The sequence below is a fragment of the Polypterus senegalus genome, chromosome 1 (assembly GCF_016835505.1).
Source record: "Polypterus senegalus isolate Bchr_013 chromosome 1, ASM1683550v1, whole genome shotgun sequence".
NCBI classification, from domain to species: domain Eukaryota; kingdom Metazoa; phylum Chordata; class Cladistia; order Polypteriformes; family Polypteridae; genus Polypterus; species Polypterus senegalus.
In genome coordinates, this window is record NC_053154.1 from 312,634,388 (window position 1) to 312,650,804 (window position 16,417).

General features: G+C 42.8%; 1 protein-coding gene across 1 annotated transcript; it reads left to right on the top strand.

The window, feature by feature from the left end:
- The first annotated feature begins 2,080 nt into the window (after positions 1-2,080).
- Positions 2,081-16,157, top strand: LOC120516368. Its single transcript, XM_039738028.1, has 4 exons — positions 2,081-2,151; positions 11,483-11,589; positions 11,728-12,076; positions 12,302-16,157. Exons 1-4 carry the CDS (start codon positions 2,132-2,134, stop codon positions 15,192-15,194), a joined length of 3,369 nt encoding a protein of 1,122 aa, XP_039593962.1. The 5' UTR covers positions 2,081-2,131; the 3' UTR covers positions 15,195-16,157.
- The last annotated feature ends 260 nt before the right edge of the window (positions 16,158-16,417 follow it).

Sequence of the window (16,417 nt, forward strand, 5' to 3'; positions counted from 1 at the left end):
TTGGGAGTGTGTTACAGACCACCCAACGCAGACAATAACTTCAATGCACATCTCTTTAGTAATATTAAAAGGAAAGTTTACAGGTTGATATTACAGTCATGAGAGATTTCAACTACCTAAAAATTAAATGAGATAACATTTCAAATGGAAGAGTAGAAGAGCAGGAGTTTTTAGACGTAATAAGGGACCGTTTTTAACACCATATATTAAAGCACAAAGACAGGGAGACACCTGTCTGGATTTAGTATTTTGTTATAATCTGGACAGAATTGAGGATGTACGGTATAGGAGAATATGAGGGCAACCATTAAGAAGAACATTATAAAAGATTAAAGATAGAGAAGAATATAGCAGATAAGGCAAAAGACGATTGACAGAGATTCTTTTAGTATTTTAGCACTTAACGAACAGCTAAGGAGGAGGTAAAATGATTCAGGAGTAGTATAAACTGACACCAATATCAATCAATAACTTCACAGGTGTACAGCACACACCCTTAGATTTCCAGTACTCCCAAAATGAAGCCTAGTAATTGGAAATTGCACCCTCTACTCTGTACCTGCTGTGTTGTTTGATAGGCATCAGACATTGCGGCTGTCTTCCGAATGGAAGTAGTTGGCCACATTGGCTGTAGTCCGAGAGGAGTGGCCATTTTAGTTATGGTCTGAAAAGGGGCGGGCAGATTTGGAAATCATGGATGACCTTGGGCCTGTAAGGAAACAAGATAAGTTAGTTATGGGGCAGAGCAAGGCATCCTAGTCCTAGGTGAGTACAGCACCAGCCTGCGCAGAAATTACAGAGAGTATGAGTGACAGACATAGAGAGAGGATGTAGAAGAAGACTTTAAAGAGAATCTACTGTACTTCACTCCAAAGGAGACTGGCAGTTTTGGCAGCATTGACAGCCTCATGAGAAATGTATCAGGTTGTGGAGAAAATGTCACGCGAAAAAATGTGTTGGAGTGGATGAGTGGACAACATACCTACAGTGTGTACAAACCAGCACAGCAAAGTTCAAGTAAAACAGAACAGTTGTTTCATTGGTCGATGACCAGTGGAAAGCAGATTTGGTAGAGATGTCTTAATACTCAAAAATCAATGATGGATATAAATTAATCCTCACATATATAGATGTGCTCTCAAAATATGCTTGGACTGTGCCATTAAAGGCAAAAACAGGGTAAGAAGTTGCTCTGGGTTTAAGTTTGATTTTAAGACAAGGCAGAGTTCTTAAGAAACTACAGACAGACTACGGTAGAGAGTTTCATAACACTTTGGTGCAAAAAGTACCAAAACAGAACAACATTTTACATTTTGTCAAGAACAGTGAAGTATAAGCAAGTATAGTGGAACAATTGAATAGGACGTTAAAGTCCTGTGAGAAGAAAAAACATGACACAAAAAAAAAACAAACCTGCAAACAAGGTGCACCCCCAGCCTATAATAAAGTCTTTATGGTAGCACATGCTTTATATATTTGTATTTCACTAAATTATGCAAACCATTCAGGTTGACATTCATCTACTAGATGGTCATCCTCTACAACGAAGATCGTATTTTCTGCAGTAATGTGTTTTGTTGTTGCAGAATCCATGTTTTGCTTCCTTCAAGCATAAAGAATTGAGATAGGAGATAGGAAAGTGTCTCCATAGAGAGTTGCTGTTGTACACCTTAGCAGCATCAGACCGAGACCCAGGGGATAGAGAACATAAAAGGCAGAGAGACAATGGTGAGGTAAAGGAGCCAGTAAGAGCAGGAGACAGAGGAGAGAGAAGGCCAGTACAAGTGTAGTTGGGATATAGCAGAATGGATGGATGGGATGGTGTCCTGGCTGACTCCTTTATCAAATCTAATTTTCTTTTTACTGTCTTAGGGTCTGGCCATGCAAATTAATGTATGCTGTACTTTGTTATTAGGATTTACAAAAAGCCATATACTATACAAATATTAAATGATCAGGAAAGATTTTCTTTTCTTTAGAGCAAATAGCTAATTTAAATTCAAATAGTTTCCTGGAAATCACGCGTCTAAAGAAGAAGTGCAAGTTACACCTGTTGGCAGACCGGCTTTATAAAGTCGGAAGTGCATCAGCTGTGCAGAGCCTGAAACACCTTGAAGTGCTGGGAGTAACAATGGGGGGATTTAAGAGCAAGTAAGTATTTGATTTCTTTAACATCCAGAATTTCTGCTTATGTTACAAAGATGAGGATTGAATTAAATACAGTAATATTACTTATGATTTGACGATGTTCTATTTCTTATTTATTTGGGATGTCATTTGGAAGCAAACATTTTCTAGGCTGAATGAAATTTCTTTTTGAAATTAAGAGTTTCGCCTTTATTTAAGTTAACCGGAATCAGTACTTTTTATATGCTGTTGACTTGTGAGTCGGTGTCTTGTTCCCCAAAGACGAGGCTGAGGCTCAGTAACTTAGCTAAACCAGTTCTGTTTTTCCCGAAACATGAACAGCTAGGATGTTTATTGTAGCTCGATCTACCATTGTACTACACACAGTCGCAGAAAACAGGTAGGGTCAGGGTCAGGGTCAGGGCAGTGGCCAAGTTATAATGTTCACAGCAACACCCATCAGGCAACAGACACTTATTGCACATGGCAGCGGTCAGCTTGTAGTTGTTTCTGTGGTGCTGAGACGGACAAGCAGCCCTCAACAGATGCGGCAATCATGATTATGTGTGTCGTCCCATTGGTTAGTCTCAAAAGAGTGCAGAGGTCTCACAATTCATTCACATCTTTTTGATTTTTAAGTGATTTTTTTTTACACGTACAAGACTTTAAAGAGAATCTACTGTACTTCACTCCAAAGGAGACTGGCAGTTTTGGCAGCATTGACAGCCTCATGAGAAATGTATCAGGTTGTGGAGAAAATGTCAAGCGAAAAAATGTGTTGGAGTGGATGAGTGGACAACATACCTACAGTGTGTACAAACCAGCAGGGCAAAGTTCAAGAAAAACAGAACAATTGTTTCATTGGTCGATGACCAGTGGAAAGCAGATTTGGTAGAGATGTCTTAATACTCAAAAATCAATGATGAATATAAATTAATCCTCACATATATAGATGTGCTCTCAAAATATGCTTGGACTGTGCCATTAAAGGCAAAAACAGGGTAAGAAGTTGCTCTGGGTTTTAGTTTGATTTTAAGACAAGGCAGAGTTCTTAAGAAACTACAGACAGACTACGGTAGAGAGTTTCATAACACTTTGATGCAAAAAGTACCAAAACAGAACAATATTTTACATTTTTTCACGAACAGTGAAGTATAAGCAAGTATAGTGGAACAATTGAATAGGACGTTAAAGTCCTGTGAGAACAAAAAAAAAAAAACAAACAAACCTGCAAACAAGATGCACCCCCAGCATATAATAAAGTGTTTATGGTAGCACATGCTTTATATATTTGTATTTCACTAAATTATGCAAACCATTCAGGTTGACATTCATCTACTAGATGGTCATCCTCTACAATGAAGGTCGTACTTTCTGTATTTTCTGCAGTAATGTGTTTTTTTGTTGCAGAATCCATGTTTTGCTTTCTTCAGGCATAAAAAATGAAGATAGGAGATAGGAAAGTGTCTCCATGGAGAGCTGCTGTTGTACACCTTAGCAGCATCAGACCGAGACTCAGGGGATAGAGAACAGAAAACAATGGCAAGGTAAAGGAGCCAGTAAGAGCAGGAGACAGAGGAGAGAGAAGGCCAGTACAAGTGTACAGATGCTGCACTGTGGCGCTGGTGTTTGAACCGACAGAGACAGACGGACACAGAGAGAGAGTCACGGGGAGCCATCTCTCCTGAAGCCGATTCCTGGTGTGACCCCATAAAGGAATAATGCAGACCAGCTTAAGTGGATCCTTAAATTCTACATCAAAATACACTTCTGTATCAGTTTTTCATCCATCTATCTTATCTGGGGTCGGGTCGCGGGGGCAGCAGCTTAAGCAGAGAGGCCCAGACTTCCCTCTCACTGGCCACTTCTTCCAGCTCTTACGGGAGAATCCCAAGGCGTTCCCAGGCCAGCCGGGAGACATAGTCCCTCCAGCGTGTCCTGGGTCTTCCCCGGGGTCTCCTCCCGGTTGGACGTGCCCGGAACACCTCACCAGGGAGGCGTCCAGGAGGCATCCTGATCAGATGCCCGAGCCACCTCATCTGACTCCTCTGGATGCAGAAGAGCAGCGGCTCTACTCTGAGCCCCTCCCGGATGACTGAGCTTCTCACCCTATCTTTAAGGGAAAGCCCAGACACCCTGCGGAGGAAACTCATTTCAGCCGCTTCTATTCGCGATCTCGTTCTTTCGGTCACTACCCATAGCTCATCACCGTAGGTGAGGGTAGGAACGTAGATCGACTGGTAAATAGAGAGCTGGGCCTTACGGCTCAGCTCCTTTTTCACCACGACAGACCGATGCAAAGCCCCCATCACTGCGGATGCCGCACCGATCCGTCTCTCAATCTCACGGTCCATTCTTCTCTCACTCATAAACAAGACCCCGAGATACTTGAACTCCTTCACTTGGGGCAGGATCTCTCCCCCAACCCTGAGAGGGCACTCCACCCTTTTCCGGCTGAGGACCATGCTCTCGGATTTGGAGGTGCTGATTCTCATCCCAGCCGCTTCACACTCAGCTGCGAACCGATCCAGAGAGAGCTGAAGATCATGGCCTGATGAAGCAAACAGGACAACATCATCTGCAAAAAGTAGTGACATAATCCTGAGTCCACCAAACCAGAACCCTTCAACACCCTGGCTGCGCCTAGAAATTCTGTCCATAAAAGTTATGAACAGAATCGGTGACAAAGGGCAGCCCTGGCGTCCAACTCTCACTGGAAACGGGTTCGACTTACTGCCGGTAATGTGGACCAAGCTCTGACACCGGTTGTACATGGACCGAACAGCTCTTATCAGGGGGTCCGGTACCCCATACTCCCGGAGCACCCCCCACAGGATTCCCCACGAGGGACATGGTAAAACGCCTTTTCCAAGTCCACAAAACACATGTAGACTGGTTGGGCAAACTCCCATGCACCCTCCAGGATTTAGAGCTGGTCCACTGTTCCGCGACCAGGACAAAAACGACACTGTTCCTCCTGAATCCAAGGTTCGACTACCTGACGGACCCTCCTCTCCAGAACCACCAAATAGACTTTTCCAGGGAGGCTGAGGAGTGTGATCCCTCTGTAGTTGGAACACACCCTCCAGTCCCCCTTTTTAAAGAGGGGTACCAGCACCCCAGTCTGCCAATCCACAGGCACTGTCCCTGATGTCCATGCGATGTTGCAGAGACGTGTCAACCAAGACAGTCCTACAACATCCAGAGATTTTTGACCACCTCGGTGACCTCAGTCCCAGAGATGGGAGAGCCCACCTCAGAGTCCCCAGGCTCTGCTTCCTCATTGGAAGGCATGTTAGTGGGATTGAGGAGGTCTTCGAAGATCTCCTCCCACCGACCCACAACGTCCCAAGTCGAGGTCAGCAGCGCACCATCCCCACCATATACAGTGTTGACACTGCAGTGCTTCCCCCTCCTGAGACGCCGAACGGTGGACCAGAATCTCCTCGAAGCTGTCCAAAAGTCGTTCTCCATGGCCTCTCCAAACTCCTCCTGAGTTTTTGCCTCAGGAACCACCGATGCCACATTCCACTTGGTCTGCCGATACCTATCAGCTGCCTCCAGAGACCCACAGGACAAAAAGGTCCTATAGGACTCCTTCTTCAGCTTGACGGCATCCCTCACCGCCGGTGTCCACCAATGGGTTCGGGGATTGCCACCACTACAGGCATCGACCACCTTACGGCCACAGCTCCGGTCAGCTGCCTCAAAAACAGAGGCACGGAACATGACCCATTCGGACTCAATGTCCCCACCTCCCGGGGCGTGGTGAAGTTCGGCCGAAGGTGGGAGTTGAAGATACTTCTGACAGGGGACTCTGCCAGCCTTTCCCAGCAGACCCTCACAACACGTTTGGGCCTACCAGGCCTGACAAGCATCTTCCCCCACCATTGAAGCCAACTCACCACCAGGTGGTGATCAGTTGACAGCTCTGCCCCTCTCTTCACCCCAGTGTCCAAGACATATGGCCTCAAGTCCGACGACACGACCACAAAGTCGATCATCGACCTGAGGCCTAGGGTGTCCTGGTGCCAAGTGCACATATGAACACCCTTATGCTTGAACATGGTGCTCGTTATGGACAATCCGTGATGAGCACAGAAGTCCAATAACAAAACACCGCTCGGGTTCAGATCGGGGGGGCCATTTCTCCCAATCACGCCTTTTCAGGTCTTACTGTCATTGCCCACGTGAGCATTGAAGTCTCCCAGCAGAACGAGGGAGTCCCCAGAAGGTATGCCCTCTAGCACCCCCTCCAGAGACTCCAAAAAGGGTGGATACTCCAAATTGCTGTTTGGCGGAAACGCACAAACAACAGTCAGGACCCTTCCCCCCACACGAAGGTGGAGGGAGGCCACCCTCTCGTCCACCGGGGTAAACCCCAATGCACAGGCTCCAAGTCGGGGGGCAATAAGTATGCCCACACCTGCTCGGCGCCTCTCACCGGGGGCAACTTCAGAGTTGTAGAGAGTCCAGCCCCTTTCAAGGAGATTGGTTCCAGAGTCCAAGCTGTGCGTCGAGGTGAGTCCGACTATATCTAGCCAGAACCTCTCGACCTCGCGCACTAGCTCAGGCTCCTTCCCCTTCAGTGAGGTGACATTCCACGTCCCAAGAGCCAGTTTCTGTAGCCGAGGATCAGACCGCTAAGGTCCCCGCCTTCGGCCACCACCCAACTCACACTGCACCCAACCTCCTTGGCCCCTCCCATAGGTGGTGAGCCCATGGGAAGGAGGACCCACGTTACCTCTTCGGGCTGTGCCCGGCAGGCCATGGGTGCAGGCCCGGCCACCCGGCGCTCGCCATCGAGCCCCACCTCCAGGCCTGGCTCCAGAGGGGGGAAGGGAAAACTTTGTCCAGAGTTTTTGCTCTTCATTGGAGGTTTGTTGAACCGCTCTTTGTCTCATCCCTAACCAAGGACCAGTTTGCCTTGAGTGGCCCTACCAGGGGCATAAAGCCCCGGACAACATAGCTCCTAGGATCATTGGGACACGCAAACCCTCCACCACGATAAGGTGACGGCTCAAGGAGGGGAGTATCAGTTTTTCCTTTTGTCTATTTCAGAATTCAGTTTCAGCATGTGACTTGTGTGCCCCCACAAATAATGGTATGGTTATGAAAACTCTTAGCACTTCCGCAACATTAGATGCTGATTTTCTTTATATAAACCTGTTTTATTTTTGTGCTGCTGAAATACTCACCTTGATTATTTATTTCTCAACCATTAATCTTTTTTTTCATTTTTATAACTTTATGGTTACAACTTGATGATATGTTTTAGGAAAATATACTTAAGAACAGCTTTTCCTTTGGTACACTCTCATGAGGCAGTGAAGAGTTATAACTCACCTTATTACTTCAAGTCATTTTTCTTTCTTCATTTTGTATTTTTTAGAGATTGCAAACAAACTGTTTTCACATTTTGCTTTACTGAGACGTGGCTGGTGAAGAAACTCACAACAACAATAACAACAACATTTATTTCTAGAGCACATTTTCATACAAATGATGGAGCTCAAAGTGGTTTACATGATGACGAATGAAAAAAAAAAAGACAAAATATATCTATACTAATAAAAGGCAAAGCCCTCACTCACTCACTGACTCACTCACTGACTCATCACTAATTCTCCAACTTCCCGTGTGGGTAGAAGGCTGAAATTTGGCAGGTTGATTCCTTACAGCTTCCTTACAAAAGTTGGGCAGCTTTTATATCGAAATTCTACGCATAATGGTCATAACTGGTAGCAGTTTTTCTCCATTTACTGTAATGGAGATGAGCTTCAACGCCGTGGGGCGGAGTTTCGTGTGACATCATCACGCCTCCCACGTAATCACGCAGTACATAGAAAACCAGGAAGACCTCAAAAAAGCGCTCAAGAAAACATGCATTATATAATTGAGAAGGCAGCGAAACAATAAGAAGCGAGCGAGTGACATATACAACCATATTCATGAGTTCTGCTACTTCGGAAACAAAGCACGATGTAAACCTACACTTTAAATTAAGTTCATAGACAGGCTGCCACTGGCGTTTGTAATTTAGTGCCTGCCCATATAAGGCCGTCCGTCAGCGGCAATCCAATAGCAAACTGCCACGGGTAAATATTCACGGGTGAAGGACTGTGTTTATGGAGAGGAAGATGAGATGGTCAGGGTGGTGTTTGACACAAACTCAGCGAAACTGCGAGAGAAAGTTTTAAGTGCCAGGACTAAAGTAACATTAAATACAGCCATGGACATAGCACGAGATGGCACCAGCACAGCTGGGAAACCGTCGATGCAAGTACACCGAGTGGCTCACGTGAACTGATGCAGTGCACAGATAAAAGGCAACAGTTCCAAAGAGCGCTGAACAAAAACCGAATTACACAATTGAAAAGGCAGCAAAAAATATGAAGCGTCTGATAAGCATATTCATAAATGCAGCTACTGTGGAAACAAAGCACACGGTGGAAAAAGTCAATGTCCCGCTAAAGGAAGACAGTGTAAAAAACCCGTGCATGCAGTGTGTCAGGTCTCAGATAAAGAAGAAGACGAGCTGTTTATTGATGCAGTAAGAAACGAATCGATGAATGAAACCTGTCATCTTTACAACGATTGACAAACACGGAATGTAACTTGAACACAACACATCCTACAAATACGAACCTGATTGAAAGAAATAATGATAATCAAATCCTTGATGACAGCAACACTCAGTAACACTCACAAAACAAATACTGTATATTGACAGTCATATTACGTTATTTTTAAAATGTTCCCTTTTCTTTTTCTACCTTTTTTAAAACACTACTTCTCCGCTGCGATACGCGGGTATATATATATGTATATGTATATATATAACCCGATCTACATACTCGAATAATGGATACTTTATTCGCCATCAATGATTGTTTTGGTAAAGCCATACTCAGTGTATTCATTAGATGAGCGGTAAAAAGTAAGGCGAGGGAGGATGACTTATTGAGGCATGCAGGCTGTAGTGCTTGCGTCAACTCTATCTGAATTAGCGATCACATTTCAAAAAATATATCTTATCAAGTTCTATTTAGTCCATATGTGTCAAACTCAAGGGCGCGGGCCACATCCGGACCGGCGTGTAATTATATCCGACCCGAGATCATTTTATATACTGTATTATTGTTATTAAAGCCGGGTATATGAGGCGCTGGTAACACAATAAACTACAGATCCCATAATGCAGCGCTTCAGCTGCCTTGCCGAACACTTACCGCTTGCTAGAGTTATTGCGCACTGAGTTTGCACGGCGCTTTGGTGACTTTGAAGAACAAAAAAAGTCCGTCTACATGCGGCTCGAACCTTGTGCATGTTTGGTAGCACATATGTGTGTGTGTGTAAATATATATATATATATATATATATATATATATATATATATATATATATATATATATATATATATATATATATATATATATATGACAACAACACTCATCACTCACAACAGTGACAAAACAATTACATTGACAATCAGGTTACGTTATTTTCAAAATGTTTCCTTTTCTTTTCATTGCTTCCTTAACACACTACTTCTCCGCTGCGAAGCGTATTTTGCTAGTAAGAGATAAAATTAGGCAATTCTATTAAAGTAAGGTCCAATGACCAGGGAGGACAGAGAGAACAGCAAAGATAAAAAATCTGCATGGGTCCACAAGACCACCCAGCCCCCTCTAGGCATTCTACCTAACATAAATGACCTCAATCAGTCCTCATGGCATTCAGGGTTCACATGGAAGAACTTGATGATGACGGTCATGTGGACTTCATGTAGCCTTGTGAATTTCACCCATCTTTGCAGACTTCATTTTAATATAACTGGATGCTTCCCTGCACACATACATTTTAACTCCAATTAGATTTTTTGCTTCTGTCAAAATGACCTGTAAATGGAAGTAGGTGATGGGTTAAAAGCTGTCTGCATCTGCAGTTCTTCAGCTAATGTATTATTTTTGTTACGCAGAAACCGATCATTGAGCTACCATAGACATCTTTGTCTTACATACATGTTACCATTGAACTAAGCTATACTTTAGAAAACTGCCTTTCATGACACAAGTAATATGAAAATCAAAAATTCACCAGGGTTTTAAAATGGAGCACAGAGTCTTGCATTATGCATCATCACTGCAGCATCTTCCACGTTTCTCCACAGCAAAAGATGGTAAAAGCTGAAGGATTGGGATTCTTCTTTTATCTTTAAATATATATTAGAAGATTTTCTAGGTGTCAGACTAAATGACCTTGCCATTAACTTGGTGCTTATTATTATTATAAAATGCCCCTGGCATCTGCGTCACAAAGTAGATAGCAATAACCAGCTTCACGGCTCTGCATTTTTTACTTATGCTTTTAATCATAAATATTCTCCAAAATAGAAACAATAGCGTACTCCTTAGCATCAAGTATCAGTAAAAATAAAACATCAGGGTGAACTCAAAACACAACCCAATCCACCACCTCAGAGTTAGTCCTTACAGAGCACATGTGAGAATAAATTAATATGCATCATTGAATTTTGAGTAATAAGACATTTCTGCCAAATTTGGTTATCGAATGTGGAAACAATTGTTCTGTTTTTAATGCTTGACATTTTCTCCACGACCTGATACTTTTCTCCAGAGGCTGTTAATGCTGCGAAAACTGCCAGTCTCCTTGGGAGTGTTAAATCAATAATAAGAACAGCAATGGCTTGATGTTTAACTAACCACCACCCTCCAGTTAGGACCGAGTCAGGAAAGTGAATTTTATGACAGGGATGGTGTGTGAAATCAGTTTGGCAAGAGATTCTCTACAGGACTCTCTCTATCAACCCCACAGGAAAGCCACTAGCTAGCTGGCAAGAATCAGTACAACAAATGGTTTTGGGGGCAGGTGTGACTGTTATTGTGTGCCCCCATTGGTCTGAAATAGGATTATAGGATTGGTTTGAATCAAAGGCCATTCGATAGCACAATGCATTATTGGTGTAAGGATTTGGACAAAGAATGTATACATTTGCTTGCTTTACCACTCCCAATCTCTCTCTCACACCATCATGATGAAAGAGCATCTCACACACCATGAACTGAAAAGAAGACCACATTGAGATGCACAGCCAAGCAGCCATACTTAGACAGCCATTCGGCCTTTCCTGAAGAAAGCTAGAAATGATAACTAGAGACATTAGAAGTAACTAACAAGTCCGTGTGCCACCTGAAACTACACATCAGCATTTATCAGGCTTTTCACCTCCCTGCAGTCCTGTATTAAACTAAAAGAGATGAGAAAATAGATAGAACTCTTATGATTGTGATAAACGGCTGAACTTATATCATTTATGTGCTTAATTTCACAGGCAGGGATTGTCATCTGAAGATGTTTTACCTTTGGAAATGGCTGCCCTGGGTCGACCCTTCAAGGTGGGGATGCTCTATGACTGTCGCACTGACTCTCTCATTCCAGGTAAGAGCAAATGCAAGTTTTTATGTTAGGCTCTCTCAAAAAAAAAAAAAAAATGCAGTGGTATTTTAAGATCCAAGTTTGACGCAAATACCCAAATTAGAATTTTTTTTGTTTGTTTCATCTTGTTTTTTTCATCAGGTGTTACTCTATGGGACATGGAAAACCTCCAGAAAAACCTCAACATTAAACCTCAGAAGAACACGCAGGTCAATATCATCAAGTCAGACTCCTGGGATGAGAAAACTTCAGTCTTAAATATGACAGCATCACTTAAAGCGAGCTTCTTGTGTGGTTTGATTGAGGTTGGAGGGTCTGCCAAGTACCTTAATGACACCAAATCATCCAAACGACAGTCCAGGGTCACCCTGCACTACAGCACAACAACAAGAATGGAGCAGCTCAACATGAGCCACTTAGGGAGGCAGAACGTCGTCTGTCCAGAGGTGTTTGAGCAGAAATCGGCCACCCACGTTGTAACAGGTGTGTTGTATGGCGCTCAGGCTTTTTTTGTTTTTGATGAATGGGACTCTATCTATCTATCTAAAGAGGAAGAGAATCAAGATAACAAAGGAAAATTAGAAACATTAATTAAAAAATGTATTTCTGTAGTTGGAACAAGAGCTCTTGAAATGACCGATGATGACAAGAAAACTGCTGACCATCTTAACTTCACATTCTATGGTGATTTTCTCCTTGATCACAATCCTATAAGCTTTCAGGATTCCATGCAGATTTACACCAATTTGACAAAGCATATTGGCCAAGATGACAAGCTAGCTGTGCCTGTCCAGGTCTGGTTGCACCCGCTGAAACATCTCGACTCACAGGCTGCTCAGCTGGTACAAGAGGTCAGTGTGGCACTCGTGTCCAAATCTCAGGAGGTCCTGGAGGAATTAGACGAGCACATCATGAGGTGTAATGACATCATAGAGGATAGTGTGGTTAATAAGTTTCCTATAATTGAGAAAAATGCTGAGGAATTCAAATCATTGCTTTTTCATTATAAATGTATTTTTCAAAGAGACCTCGCAAGAGTCTTGCCAGCTATCAGAAGGGGTGATGCAAGTGAGGCAGATCTGGGAGACATTCTGAAAAAGAAAGAAGAGTCACCATTCAAGAAGTGTGTCATAAAAACAAGGCTGGAGAAAAGAGAAAAGGAAATCACTATACTCAGAAGTTTCTTTAATCAAATTAAAGAGATGAAACTTGATATTGTTATAAATGACCTGCATACATTCATTTCTGACAATAGCATAGAAAATATTGTCTGTTTGACGTTCACTTCACTCCATGTGTGTCGGTCATACACGTTGGAAATGGAACGCTATCTTCAAATCTCATCTAGGCAGTCTCCACATCATCTGTCAGAGCCAAGTGATGAGTTAATCATCCAGAATTTCAGACAGCATTCTGAGCGTTTCATTGAATTTGCTAAAGTTAACCAAAACAGCAAGACAACAAGATTTCTCATCCACTCCATGCATGATGTTGATTATCTTGGAGCATCAGTCTATTTGTATAAACGTGGGCGTCTCATCAACCACAACTTTCAGCTCCCATCTAAACCTGAGCCTCTTGTGGTCAACTTCCAAACAGAAGACAGCGTAATCCTAAACTTAAAACCACAAAAGTGTGACATTGAAGGGTACAGAGTGGAGTATAAGCGACTAGAAGATAAAGAATGGAAGACTATCAACACGACTAATAAAAGTGTAAAATTTACCATCACAAAGTTACATCCAGCTTCAACATATCAACTCAGACACAGAGCCATTTGTCAAGTTGGTGTGAGTCAGGCCAGCGACACGATTGAAGAGAAGACACTGCCTGTTAAAAGGCCTACAGGAAGACATGCTATAACAGACAAATGTAAGAAGATAAAAGGTGGAAAATTAAGACTTTATCTTTTGCCTTTGAAACTGAAGTTCATAAATACTGTGAAGAAGATTGAAACATTTCCCTTTGGAAACAGAACATCCATCAAACCTTCAAAATCAATTATGGTCCTTGGCGCAACAGGTTCTGGCAAATCCACCCTCATCAACGGAATGGTCAACTACATCTTAGGTGTCCAGTGGGGGGATGACTTCAGGTTCAAGTTAATACATGAAGAAACATCTAGAAGTCAAGCTGAAAGCCAAACATCTGCTGTCAGTGCCTATGAAATGAACTACCAGGATTGTTTCAAGGTCCCATACTCCTTCACTATAGTCGACACGCCAGGTTTTGGAGACACCAGAGGAATTGATCGGGACAAACAAATCATTGAGCAGATACGAGAATGTTTTTCATCTCCACAGGGGGTCCAGCACATTAATGCAGTGTGCTTTGTGGTTCAGGCCTCCCAAGCTCGACTGACGCATGCACAGAAGTATGTCTTTGACTCCATTTTGTCCATTTTCGGTAAAGACATAGCCAAGAACATCTTGATCCTGATCACATTTGCAGATGGTCAGCGTCCACCAGTTCTCGATGCAATAAAGGAGTCTAACATACCGTTCCCCAAAGATAACAAAGGAAACCCTCTTTTTTTCAAATTTAATAATTCGGCCCTCTTCGCTAATAATGACGAGACTGATAGCAGTGATTGTCTGATGTTTGACAAAATGTTTTGGGACATGGGTGCAAAGAGCATGGAGGGGTTTTTTGAATACTTAGAGAAGATGGATGATAAAAGTTTAGCACTAACTAAAGAGGTACTTAAAGAGCGCAGGTGCTTGGAGACTGCAGTGGAAGGATTGCAGCCACAAATCAAAGCTGCATTGATTAAACTTGAAGAAATGAGGCGCACCAGTTACATTTTAAAAAAGCATATTACTGACATAGAGAGCAACAAGGACTTTGAGTATGAAGTGGAGGAACCAGAGACAATAAGAGAGAGCATTGCAGGCACCGGCAAGTTCATCACTAACTGCCAGAAATGCAACTTCACCTGTCATTTTCCATGCTCACGTTCAGATGATAAAGATAAGATTGGATGTGCTGCTATGGAGTACGGGGTCTGCAAAGTTTGTCCCGGTAGATGTGTGTGGAGTGTTCACTCCAACCAACAGCACAGATTCATTTATCTGTCTAAGAAGGTCACAAAGACGTATGATGAGCTTAAGAAGAAATATGAAGAAGCGAAAGGGGAGAAGATGACAACTGAACAAGTGTTTGAGCGTCTTCAGCATGAATATGGTGATGTGAAAGAGGAGGTTCATAAACTCATTAAAAAGTCTTACGAAAGCATAAAACGACTTGAAGAAATCGCCCTCAGACCAAACCCGCTGTCCACTCCCGAGTACATTGAGCTCCTCATTCAGGCTGAAGAACAAGAAGCAAAGCCGGGATGGATGGAGCGAGTGAAGTCACTGCAGGAAGTGAGGGAAAAGGCGGTGATAATAGAAAAAGTCAGTAGAAATGAAAATCTCTTACCAAGTGAGCAGAAGGAGCACAGTGATCAAGAGGAGTGGATGGAAGACTGGGGAAACAATTCTAGTTGGTTTAGCACACCATATCAGGAAGTAGAAGGCAAAGCAAGTTTTGAAGCCAAAGGGCAGAAGAGAAAATCATCAGAGACATTGTGCCAGGTGAATATCAAAGTTACAAAGCAACACTTCTGAAGAAAAGAAGACACAGAAAATGAAATTGTCACAAGGAAATTTGCTATATATGGTTTAATTTCAGATACTGAATGAATATTTTTGGGACCTTAGTACCAGCACAACTGAAGACATCTGTTAGGGAATATGATTTTATTTTGAAGCAATCAAGAATGTTAAAATGTGTTTTATTTGTCTTTGTTTTTATTCTGAGTTGTTTGTTAAAAGTTTTTTTGGAAGATAAGTGCAGTATAGAACTGCAACTTTGACTATTTTTATTTTACTGTAATTTCTGATCTCTGTAAAAGTTACTTATCTAACCACAAAAAGAGGAAATGTTAGTAGAGACAGCAGACCACAACTTAAACCGGCAAAAATGAAAGTTACCACTGTTAAAGGGCAGCATGATGAAAGTGTAGGGCAAACCTGGCATTTCTCATTCACCTAGGCATTTTGTGGCACACAGGGCTTGTTAAGACAGCAGATTTAATTTAGAAATTCAGCCGTATTTCCCAACCTGCATTCTTTAGTTAATGACTGAACAGCAGCTCGTACCGACACTTTGGTCAGCTCTGTTGTACATCTGATAACAAACGTGTAAATCAGAGTTGAGTGGGAACCTCTGCAGAGACTCCTTTAGACAAATAGGCACCCAAAATGACATTTTAACTTTTGACTCGTAACTAGAAGCTGAATTTAACTCTTTCAGGGCTGATGTCGACTTTTGTTGAAAGGAGTTGACGATGGTTATCAACTGTAAACTGTGACAAAACCAACTGTTACGTTTTAGTTGGACTTTCGTTGCTGGAAGGAGAGTTAGCTTCATTGGTCTGACTGAGATTTCCTGCACTTGTGTGAGTAGTAAGGTGCAAACAAGAGCAAAAATGGCGCTGATATAATGGCGAGAGGGCAAAGAGAATGCGTAAAGCAAAATACTCCATGGACAAAGTTTTGCCTATTATCTCTGAACTGGACTTTGACTTGTCGGACTCCGATTTTGATACAAGTGATCAAAAATGAATGTGAGGTTCCAGCTTCAGCTGACTGGTTCCCTGCTAATCGTAGTGCTGAAGAGGTTCATGTAGCTGACACACCTATGGTAATGTTCACCAGGAGGACTGCCACTTAACAACGGCAAGAGGTAGAAACCAGATTGCAATGCACCTCGACCGTGACTGCTGCTACTGCTGCCCCAGCCATGCAAAGACAGCCTGGCAGCAAACCTGCCACATGTTCTTGGCAAA